At 31.9% G+C, this 12,599-nt stretch overlaps 1 protein-coding gene across 3 annotated transcripts in view; it reads left to right on the forward strand.

Moving 5' to 3' along the window:
* The window catches only part of VPS13A (vacuolar protein sorting 13 homolog A), a 194,256-nt gene that overhangs the window by 62,593 nt on the left and 119,064 nt on the right, over window positions 1-12,599 (forward strand). For all 3 annotated transcript variants that reach the window (XM_019736649.2, XM_019736650.2, XM_019736651.2), the window contains exon 23: window positions 4,183-4,321. In XM_019736649.2, the coding sequence (XP_019592208.2) occupies window positions 4,183-4,321 (139 nt within the window). The remainder of the gene's footprint in view (window positions 1-4,182; window positions 4,322-12,599) is intronic.

Raw genomic sequence — 12,599 nt, forward strand, 5'->3', positions numbered from 1 at the left:
CTGGATTAACTAACCCATGACCATAGTTTGCCAGCTTCTGGTGCAGTCCGTTATAGCCAAATATGACCAGTGAAAGGGAAAAGACACCAGGGAAGCCATTTTAACTAGTATTCTATTGATACTAAAATGGCTATAGCTTGAGACCAGAGAAGTGTACCAAAAATAATCACAGGCAGAAACTATAATGATTTAGAAAGATGAAATTTGAGAAGTGTTTGATAGCAATTTTTAAAGTTGTAAACAGTATAAATATTATATAAAATCCTGGAACTCTACAAATATCAGCCAGTTTTGTGTATTTTTGTGTGTTTTTGTTTGTTTTTAAGTTTGAGCTTAGAAAGTTGAAGGCAAATAAAAGGAAGCACTCTATTTGGGAGGTAGCATTTTGGTGCCTATCATTTTTAGGTTGTACGGGCATATTTAAAGAAATTGAAAAGAAGTTTAGATACATTTATGAGACTAATCCATAATAGGTTCTTAAGTTAAACTAGTATGTATGAGATTAATTACAAATATTTAGGCTGTTGGAAGTAAAAGAAAGCTTACAGTTTTTTCTAGGAATTCAGATATATTTTTAGAATGATAAGCGTAGTATGGTAGCCAGTGTGCATGAATTGAAAAAGTAAGTTTTAGGAAAAGTATAGGGATAAAAATGGTGAATGAAAATTTACTCTCTTTTTGATGTCTATCTCTTATTTTTTAAATACTTTATTTATTTTAGAGAAGTTTTAGGGTCACAGAAAACGGATAGGAAGATACAGTGATTTCCCATATGCGCCCTGCATCTACCTAGGCACAGCCTGCCGCATTAACATCCCCCACCAGAGCGGTGCGTTTGTTACAATTGACGAACTTACATTAACACATCATAATCACCCAAAATCCATAGTTTACATTGCAATTCACTCTTGGTGTGGTACATTCTGTGGGTTTGGACAAATGTGTAATGACACGTATCCATCTTTATGGTTTCGTGTAGAGTATATCACATAAAGTATTTTAATGCCCTAAAAATTTTTTGTTATCCACCTATTCATTCCTCTACCACCCTGTGGCAAACACCTTTTTACTGTGTCCGTAGTTTTGCCTTTTCAGAATATCATATAGTTGGAATCACACAATATGTAGCCTTTTCTGATTGGCATTTTCCACATAATATGCATTTAAGGTTCTTCCATGTCTTTTCATGACTTCATAGCTCATTTCTTTTTCGTGCTGAATAATAATATTCCATTGTCTACCACAGTTTGTTTATTCATTCACCTACTGACAGACATCTTGGTTGCTTCCAGATTTTGGCAATGAAGTTAGAATATAAAGTTTATGTGGACAAGTTTTATTCATATAAAATTATGAGTAAAGATGCTATAAACATTTGTGTGCAGGTTTTTGGGGGGGCATAAGTTTCACCTTTTTTGGGTAAAGACCAAAGAGTGCAATTCCTGGATCATATGGTAAGACTATGTTTACTTCTGTGAGAAAGTACTAGACTTCCTCCAGAATGGCTGTACCCTTTTGCATTAACAATAGCAATGAATGAGAGTTCTTGCTGTTTGTTCCACATCATTGCCATTATTTGATTTTATCAGCAGTCTCGATTTTGGTCATTCTAATAAGTATGGCATGGTGTTTCATTGTTATTTTTTTTTATGTTTTATTTTTTATTTGTTTTTTAAGGGGAACAGGACTTTATTGGGGAACAGTGTGTACTTCAGGACTTTTTTCCAAGTCAAGTTGTTGTCCTTTCAATCTTAGTTGTGGAGGGTTCTGTTCAGCTTCAAGTTGTTGTCCTTTCAGTCTTAGTTGTGGAGGGCGCAGCTCAGCTCCAGGTCCAGTTGCCATTTTCTAGTTGCAGGGGGCACAGCCCACCATCCCTTGCGGGAGTTGAACCGGCAACCTTGTGGTTGAGAGGACATGCTCCAACCAACTGAGCCATCTGGAAGCTCAGCGGCAGCTCAGCTCAAGGTGCCGTGTTCAATTTTAGTTGCAGGGGGCGCTGCCCACCATCCCTTGCGGGGGTCGAGGAATTGAACTGGCAACCTTGTGGTTGAGAGCCCACTGGCCCATGTGGGAATCGAACCGGCAGCCTCCGGAGTTAGGAGCACGGAGCTCTAACCGCCTGAGCCACCGGGCTGGCCCCTCATTGTTATTTTAATTTGTATTTTCCTGATGATATATGATGTGGAACATTGTCATCTGTATATCTTCTTTGATGAGGTATCTGTCAAGATCTTTGTTCCATTTTTCAATTGATGGTTTATATTATTGAGTTCTAAGAATTCTTTGTATATTTTTGGATAACAGTCCTTTATGAGATGTGTATTTTGCAAATGCTTTCATTCCATTTGTGGCTTGTCTTTTGATTCTCTTGACATTGTAGAGCAGAAGTTTTACTTTTAATGAAGTCCAGCTTATCAATTGTTTTTTCGTGACTTGTGCCTTTGTATCTAAAAAGTCCTGGCCATACCTAAGGTCATCTAGGTTTTCTTGAATTTATCTTTTCGGAGTGTTTGTAGTTTTGCATTTTACATTTAGGTCTGTGATCCATTTTGAATTTTTATGCAGGGTATAAGATCTGTTGTCTAGATTCATTTTCTTGCGTGTGGATTCCCGTTATTATTGTGGTACCATTTGTTGAAGAGAATGTCTTTGCTTCATTGTATTGCTTTTTCTCCTTTGTCCCACATCAGTTGATTATGTTTATGGAGTCTATTCCTGGGCTCTCTATTCTGGTCCATTCATCTTTTTGTTTATTCTTTCACCAATATCAGAGTCTTACTTACTGTAGCTGTACAGCAAGTCTTGAACTCAGAGAGTGCCAATCCTCCAACCTTGTTCGTCTCTTTAATGTTATGTTGGTATTCTGGGTCTTTTGCCTCTCCATATAAATTTTAGAATTATTTTGTTAGTATCCATTAAATAATTTTCTGGGATTTTGTGATTGCATTGAATCTGTAGATCAGTTTGAGAAGAACTGACATCTTGTCAATATCGAGTCTTTCTTTTCATGAATATGGAATATCTCTTTCGTTTATGTAGTTTGATTTCGTTCATCAGAGTTTCACAGTATTTCACATGTAGATCTTGTATGTATTTTGTTAGATTTATACCTAAGTATTTCTTTTTGGTTGCTAATATAAATAGTATTATGTTTTTAATTTGAAATTCCAGTTCCATTGTTGGTATATTGAAAAGGGATTGACTATTTTGTATTAACTTTGTATCTGTCAGCCTTATAATAATGGCTTACTAGTTTCAGGAGGGTTTTTTTTGTTTTTATTCTGTTTTATTTATTTTGTTTTATTATTGGGTTTTCTATATAGATGATCATTTCATCAGCAAACAAAGACAGTTTTGTGTTTTCTTTAATCCGTATGCCTTTTATATCCTTTTTGTCTTATTTCATTCACAAGGACTTTCAGTACAATCTTGAAAAGGGGTAGTGAGAGGGACATCTTTGCTTTGTACCTAATCTTAGTGGGAAAACGTTGAATTTCTTACCACTGAGTGTGGTGTTAGCTGTAGGTTTTTTGAACATATTCTTTATCAAATGGAGGAAGTTCTCCTTTATTTTAGTTTACTGAGAGTTTTATATTTTTTATCATTAATATGTGTTAGATTTTGTCTTATGCATCTATTTATATGATTGCATGATTTTTTCCTTTTCAGTTAGATCTGATTTTTCAACATGATTTTAGATGTATAACCTCTTGGACAAGTTATTTGAACTTACTAAGCCTTATTTTCATGATAGGAACCATGTACATACAGGAATTTATACGAAATGGAACAGAAATAGGTTGTCTGCCTTGTAGGTTGTGAGGACTATTTATGGTGATGCATATGAAGTGCTTTTCTTAATACCTACCATGTCATAAACACTTGATAAATAGTTATTGTCAACTGTTCTTTGTAAATAATAGAGGGATAAATAAATGTAATAACATTAGAAAATAAGCTTCTGAAAAATGAGGTTAGTTCATCCAATGAGACTGGTCAGTAAGGTAAAATGTAAATATGAGTGGCAATTATGGGATAATTTGTGTATCGACAATGGATAATTTTAGTGCAAAAATCACATTTTATTAATTTTGGATAATTTACTGGAACGGTCATCTTTTTAATTAATACACTTAACTCAATGAAAGTTGCTTTATAATGATTCCTGTCTTTTTGAAACAGATTCAAGATTTTTGGAAGGTTACCACTGATTTCTTTACGAATCTCAGATAAAAAACTGCAAGGGATTTTGGAATTGATTGAAAGCATTCCAAAACCCACACCTGCAACTGAAGTCAATGCTCCTGTCAAATCATTTCAGGTAATGTTATTTACAAAATTAATAAAAGCACGAATTTAAAAAAATTACAAGTAGTATTTGTAATAACCACAGAAATTTTCAGTAAAGCAACTGAATTCATTTTGAATAGACCTTTAAAAAATAACATTTTAAAAGAGAAAATAATGAAGTAGTAAAAGGTGCACATACTGTGTTTTCCCGAAAAGAAGACCTAGCCGGCCAATCAGCTCTAATGCGTCTTTTGGAGCAAAAATTATATAAGACCAGGTTTTATTTTACAATAATAATAGTAATTATAATCATATAATATAATATAAAAGAAGACCAGGTGTTATTTTACAATAATAATAGTAATTATAATCATATAAGACTAGGTCTTATTTTACAATAATAGTAATAATTATAATTATATAATATAATATAACATAAAACAGGGTCTTATATTAATTTTTGTACCAAAAGACGCATTAGAGCTGATTGTCTAGCGAGGTCTTATTTTTGGGAGAACAGGGTAGCAAAGAAAGGTAAAAATAAGTTTACCTTTCTTCACTTCTCCATCCTTCAGTTTCTCTCCTCAATGGTAACACTATTAACCACTGCATCTCTAGTTTTCTGAAAATGTATCTGACATACGCTAGTACACACACATACAAACATATGCACCTCTGTGTGTATGTGTGTACGTGTGTGTACACATATATGTATGTGTGTGTGTATGTGTATGTGTATTTATATATCCTTAGAATTTACATGAGTGGTGTTGTATTTACTGTTTTGAATCTGTTCTTTTACCATTATTATTATCATATATTAAATATCTTAGAGATATTTTCATGTTAGCACATACAGATCTACCTTATCCTTTTTTAATGATGATATAGTATTGAATTGTTTGAGTGTACCATCCTTTACCTAACATAATCCCCTTTTGATGGGCTTTCATATTGTTATGAGTGTTCATAGTTACAAAAATACTGCTTTGAACTTTCTTGTACATATATTTGGATATATTACCATGTTCCTTTTAAAAATCAGAGGCATATATAAAAAACGGCAGAGAATAACCATTTATTATATCTTCTTTTACTGACTTTATATAATGTGCCAGGCCACACATTTGGCAAAGGATTACTATATAAGTGTACCTATTATTTATGTTCAACCCCTAGCACACCTCTAGATTTTTGCATATTTTGTCTTTAATCCTGATCATAATCCAGCAAGTTAGGTATTATGGTCATTGTTTTGCCTGGGAAACAGTCTTTTACAGAGGTTAAATATTTTGCCTATGATCATATAGCTTGCTAAACCAAATTTTGAATTCAGGTTTCTTTTTCTGCCTTTCTTTGAACACATCTACAGGTGATCTTCTTTCTGCTATTACCATGTTGCTTTCTATATAGATGACTTCCTAATCTGCAGGGATTCTGTTTTCTACTTTTTCCAATTTTCCAGAGAAAGTTCAGTATGAAACATTAGATCTCTACTAAGAGTTTTAATTTATGTTGAAATGGTTTTACAAGGCAGATAAAACGTATTTTTCTAAAACAATGAATCACCCCTTTGTTGTTTTAGAAACAAAGTTTCAGTCACAAGTCTTAAATGTTTTCATACTGAAATATCTCTTGAACTTGGATGTTTCATTTGTTAGTGTTTACTTTGTGTATTTTAAAGTTGTTTTTTTTTTTTGTTGAATACATATACATTTAGGATTGTTACTTTGCTTTGGTATATTCCTTTATCAGTATGTAATATCTCTCATTAACCCTAGTTATTTATATTCCTTTTTCTGAAGTCTACTTTGTCTGATATTAGAATAACCACTGTAGCTTTCTTTTTTTCTTGTTGCAGAATTATTTTTTATTGTTTGATTATTTTAAATTGAAGTGAAATTCACATAACATTAAATTCACATAACGTTTCAAAGTGTACTGCTCTGTTGACTTTAGTATATTCACAACGTTGTGCAACCTAGGTCTAAAACATTTTTATCATCCTAAAAGAAAACCCTGCTTCTATTAAAACAATCATTACCTATTCACTGTCCATCACACAAACCCCTAGTATCTACCTGTTTGCTTTCTTTTTTCATATTTTCTTTTTTAAATTAGTTTTTATTTTTTAATTATAGTTGACATTCAATATTATATTAGTTTCAGGTGTACAGCATAGTGGTTAGACATTTATATAATATACAGAGTGATTCCCCGTAAGTTTAGTATCCACTTGGCACCACACATAGTTACTACAATATTATTGACTATTCCCTATGCTATACTTTATATTTTTGTAACTATTTTTTAACTACCAATTTGTATTTCTTAATCCCTTCACCTTTTTCACCCAGGCCCCCAACCCCCCATCTGGCAACCATCACTTTGTTCTCTGCATCTATGGGTCTGTTTTCTTTTTGTTTATTTGTTCATTTGTTCTTTAGATTCCACATATGAGTAAAATCATGTGGTATTTGTCTTTCTCTGTCTGACTTATTTCACGTAGCATAATACCCTCCAGGTCCATCCATGTTGTCACAAATGGTAAGATTTCGTTCTTTTTTTATGGCCAAGTATTTAATAATATTCCAGTGTATATATATACTACATCTTCTTTATCCAATTGTCTTTTCTTATGTTTATTTTAAAAATTTTTATTAAATGTATTGGGGTGACATTGGTTAGTAAAATTATATAGGTTTCAAGTGTACCATTCTGTAATACATCATCTATATATTGCATTGTGTGTTCACCACCCAGTCAGTTCTCCTTCCATTGCCATATACTTGACCCCCTTTTTCCTCCTCCAACATCCCCAATCCCCTAAACTGTTGTCTGTATCTATGAGGTTTTATTTCTGTGTTTGTCTTGTTCATTTGTTGCTATCATTTTTATATCCCACATATGAGTGAGATCATGTGGTTCTTGACTTTCTGTCTGACTTATTTCGCTTAACATGATAATCTCAAGATCTATTCACATTGTTGCAAATGGCAGTATTTCATCTTTTCTTATGGCCAAATAATATTCCATTCTGTATATGTACCACATCTTCTTTATCCAGTCATCTATCGAAGGATACTTTGGTTGTTTCAGTGTTTTGGCCACCGTGAATAATGCTGTCATGAACATAGGGGTACATATATCTTTATAGGTAAATGCTTTTAGATTTTTGGGTAGATATCCAGAACAGGAATTGCTGGGTCATGTGGTAATTCCATTCTTAATTTTTTGAGGAACCTCCATACTGTTTTCAGTTGTGGCTGCACCAATTTCCATTCCCTCCAATAGTTCATTTTTCTCCACAATCATTCCAACACTTGTTATTACTTGTCTTGTTGATAACAGCCATTCTTACAGATGTGAGCTTGCATCTTATTGTGATTTTGTTTGTACTTCACTAATAACTAGTGAAATTGAGCATTTTCTCTTATTCATACATCTGGTGGCAGTTTGTATGTCTTCTTGGAGGAAGTGTCTGCTCATGTTCTCTGTCCAGTTTTTAATTGGATTGTTTGGTGTTTTTTTTTGGGTGTTGTATAAATTTTGGATATTAACCCCTTATCCAGATGTATCATTGGGTAATATCTTCTCCCAATCAGTAGGTTGTCTTTTCATTTTGTTGATGGTTACTGTCATGTTTTACAAGAATTTATTTTTTATGTTGAATCACCCTTGCTTTTCCTAGGGTAGGTTCTACTTGGTTATGGTGTATTACCCTTTTAATAGACTATTGGATTTGGTTTCTAGAATTTTGTTGTCTGGCTTTGTTATCAGGCCTAAGATACTGAGTTAGGAATGTTTTCTCTGATTTTTTGAAGAGTTTGAGAAGGAAGGTTTTAATTCTTTTTCAAATGTTGGTAAAATTCACTAGTGAAGCCTTCTGACTTGACTTTCTTGGGAGGATTTTGATTACTGATTCAATCTCTTGTTAAGAGTCTGTTCAGATTTTCTGTTTCTTCTTGAGTCAGTTTAGGTAATCCGTATCTTTCTTGGAATTCATCCATTTAGTCTAGTTTATCCAATTTGTTAGCATACAATTGTTCATAGTAGTTTCTATAATTATTTTTATTTTTGTAATGTTTGTGCTAATGACTTCAATTTGATTTCTGATTTTAGTTATTTGTGCTTTTTCTTTTAGTTTAGCTGAAGTTTTGTCAGTTTTGTTGATCTCGTCAAAGAACCAACTTTTGGTTTTGTTCTATTTATGTTCAGATTTCATTTATTTTTGCTATAATGTTTGTATTTCTTTACCTTTGCTAGCTTTTGGTTTAATTTTATCTTAATTTCTAGCTCCCTGAGTATAAAGTGAGGTTATTGATTTGAAATCTTTCCTCTATTTTAATGTATGCTTATTTATAGCAATAAATTTCCCTTTGAGCTCTTAAAGGTATCCCTTAAATTTTCATGTCTTTTGATTTTTTCATCTCAAAATAATTTGTAATTTCTCTTGTGATGGTTTTTTTTTTTTTGACAGATTGATTTTTTAAAAGTATTTTGTTCAATTTCTATATGTTTCTAACTTTTACAGTTTTCCTTCTGTTAGTGATTTCTGGCTTGTTTCCATTGTAGTTAGAGAAGATACTTTATATGGTTTCACTTTTAAAAATTTTGTACACTTGTTTTGTGACACATGGTCTATACTGTTAAATGTTCTTCATGTAAGTGAGAAGAATGTATATTCTGCTGTTGGGTGAAATGTTCTATATATGATTGTTACTAATATATTTAGGTGGTATATAGTGTTCAATTAATTTTCCTTATTGATCTTCTGTATAGATGTTCTGTCCTTTATTGAAAGTAAGATATTGAAGTCTGGAACTATTTGTAAAACTTTGTTTTTCTTATTTTGTCAATGTTTTCTTTGCATACTTTGGGACTCTATTGTTGGGTGTATAATTATTACATCTTCCTAATGAGTTATTCCTTTTACTATTTATGGTGACATTTTTGTCCTTTGTTAACATTTGCATGTAAAGTCTTTTGTTTGAAATGAGTATAACTACCTGTGTTTTGATTGTGATTTTCATAGAATATCTTTTTTCATCTTTTTACTTTCTGTGTATTTGAATCTAAAGTCTGTTATAGACAGCATGTACGTAGGTGGATCATATATATTTTTTTAACCCATTTTGCTAGCCTGTGCCTTTTGATTGGATGGTTCAATCCATTGATATTTAAAATAATTACTGATAAAGGAGAACTTTGTGCTGTCATTTTGCTTTGTGTTTTCTCTATATCTTATACTCTGTCTCTCATTTTCTCTATTACTGCCTCTTTTTATGATGAATTTTTTGTAGTGAACTATTTTGATTCCCTTGTAATTTTCTTTGTCTATACTTTTAGATATTTTTTATGGTTAGTTTTTGTCAATAATATTTAACATTCTTAATTTATAATATTTGAATTGTTACCAACTTAACCTCAATAGCATACAAAAACTCTTCCACAATACAGCTCCCTTCCACCATTAAGGTGTCACAAATTGCATCTTTATATACTGGATACTCAATAACAGGTATAATTACTTTTATACATTTTTCTTTTAAGTGTGTAGGACATAAAAAGTATAGCTGTGAATTATAAATACAGTAATATGTCCTTAATGCCCACGTATTTATCTTTACTGGAGATCCCTATTTCTTTGTATGGCTTTGAGTTAGTGTCTAGTGTTTTTACTTTAACCTAGAGAACTCTCTTTGGCATTTCTTGTTGTGCAAGTCTAGTACACACTTTTTCAGATGTTGTTTGTTTGGCAGTGTCTTAATTTCTCATTTTTTTAAAAGAACAGTACACAGAACATACACAGAATTCTAGATTTACTTTTTTTCTTCTAGCACTTTAAATGTCATTCCTTATGTGTTCACCACCCAGAATCAGTTCTCTTTCCATCACCATATATTTATTTGATCCCTTTTATCCTCATCAATGTGATGATATATAGATGATGTAGTACAGAATTGTACACCTGAAACCTAGGTAACTTTACTAACAATTGTCACCCTGATAAACTTTAATTAAATACATAAATAAAATAAAGTAAATTTTAAAAAAAGAGGAGGATTAAAAAAAGAAAAAGGTCATTCCTTTACTTTTTGTCCTTCGTGGCTTCTGATCAGAAATTGGCTGCTAATTTATTGAGGATTTCTAGTATGTGGCAACTTGCTTCTCTCTTGTTGCTTTCAAGTTTCTCTCTTTGATTGTCTTTTAACTGTCTGTGATATGTTTTGTTGTGGATCTGTTTGAGTGTATCTTACTTTGATTTGAGTGAAGTTGATAGGTTTTTAGGTTCACATTTTTCAATCAGATTTGGGTACATTTGGGGCTGTTATTTTTTTAGGTATTTTTTTCTACCCCTTTTCCTTTTTATTCTTCTGCTTGTATTCTCATAATGCATGTATTGACTCATTGATGGTGTCCCATAGTTCCTTTAAAGTGCGTTCACTTTTCTTTATTCTGTTTTCTTGACAATTTCGATTGACTTGTCTTGATGTTCACTGATTCTTTCTACTGCTAGCTGAGATCTCTTACTTAAATTCTCTAATGAATTTTCCTTTCAATTATTTTACTTTTCAGGTCTAGAATTTCTGTTTGATTTCTTTTTATAATTTCTGTCACCTTATTGATATTTTTACTTGTGGCCTCAGTCTTTCTCTATGGGTCTTTCTAGCTCTGAGTATTTAAGACAGTTTTGTTTTTTTTACAGTTAAATCCAATGCATATGCTTTCTGTTGTATTATTTTTTGTGAACATAGGTCATACTTTATTGTTTCTTTGCATGCATTATTCTGTTGTAACCAGACAAAGGAATTACAAGAAAAGAAAACTACAGACCAATAAGTTCATTAACATAGATGTAAAAATCTTTAAATATTATAACCAAATAGTATGACATTTTAAAAGTATAATACATTATGACCAAATGCATTTAATCTTAGAAAATAAAAGTGGTCTAAAAGAGGAAAAAGCATTGACAAAATCCAATAACCATTCATGATAAAAACTCTTAACACACTGGGAATTACAAAGGAGCCTCCTCAACCTGACAAAGGACATTTAAGAAAAATCTATAGCTAATATCATTCTTAATTTGAAGAAGACTAAATGCTTTCTTTATAAGATAAAGAATAGTACAAGAGTGCCTTTTCTCACCACTTGTATTCAGATTTGTACTGAAGGTTTAAGCCTCTGCAGCAGTCAAGAAAAATAAAGACAGGATGGAAACAAAAAAGTAAAACTATCTTTATTTGCAAATTACACGATCATTTATGCAGAAAGTCCTAAGAAATGTAGGAAAATACCACTGGTAATAGTAAACGAATTTAGCAGGATACATTATCAATGTAGATAATTAGTTTCTAAAGATGAAATTTTAAAAATTCCATTTATAATAGCATTAATAAAGGTAAAACACTTAGGAAAAATTAACAAAAGAAGTATCAGTCCTGTATACCTAAAACTACAAAAGAGTTCTGAAAAAAAAGTTAAAGACCTAAATGAAGACCTAAATAAGTAGAGTGATATATATAGTTAGGGTTGAAAGACTGACTTTATTAAGATGGCAGTTCTCTCCCAACTTTTTAGATTTCTTACAATCCCAATCAAAATTCAAAAAAATTTTCTCCTGGAAATTAACAAGCTTATTGTAAAGTACATATGGAAATGTGAAGGACACATATTAGCCAAAACAATTTGTGATAAGAATAATGTTGGAGAATTTCTAATACTTGATTTCAAGGTTTATGTTATACCTACTTTATTCAAGAAAGTGCTGTAGGGGCATAGAAGTAGACATGTAGGTCAATAAAGTAGAAAGAGTCCAGAAATAAATCCATAATATATGTTTAATGTATATTTGATTTGTTACAAAGGTGCCAGTCCAACTAAGTGGGGGAAGGATAGTCCTTACAACAAATAGTTCTGAAATAACTAGATTAGTATGAGGAAAAAAATTATGTAGAAAAAAGTGAACATCAACCCTTACCTTATAGCATACGTGGAATTTAGCTTGAAATGGACCATAGACTTAAATGTAAATGCCCAAGAGTGTAAAGTTTCTTTAACAAAAAACATAAGAGAAAATCTTCTAGTCCTTGTAGTAAGTAAAGATATTTTGGGATTTAGAAAGCACAAATATAGAAGAAAAACAAATCACACGTCATGAAAATTAAAATTGACTTTTGGAAGGCAATCTGGGTGGTGAGCTCACATGTGATACATAGATGATGTATTATAGAATTGTACACTCGAAACCTATGTAAATTTTACTAACCATTGTCACCCCAATGCATTTAATTTAAAAAATA

This window comes from Rhinolophus sinicus, linkage group LG04, assembly GCF_036562045.2.
Source record: "Rhinolophus sinicus isolate RSC01 linkage group LG04, ASM3656204v1, whole genome shotgun sequence".
Taxonomy (NCBI): Eukaryota; Metazoa; Chordata; class Mammalia; order Chiroptera; family Rhinolophidae; genus Rhinolophus; species Rhinolophus sinicus.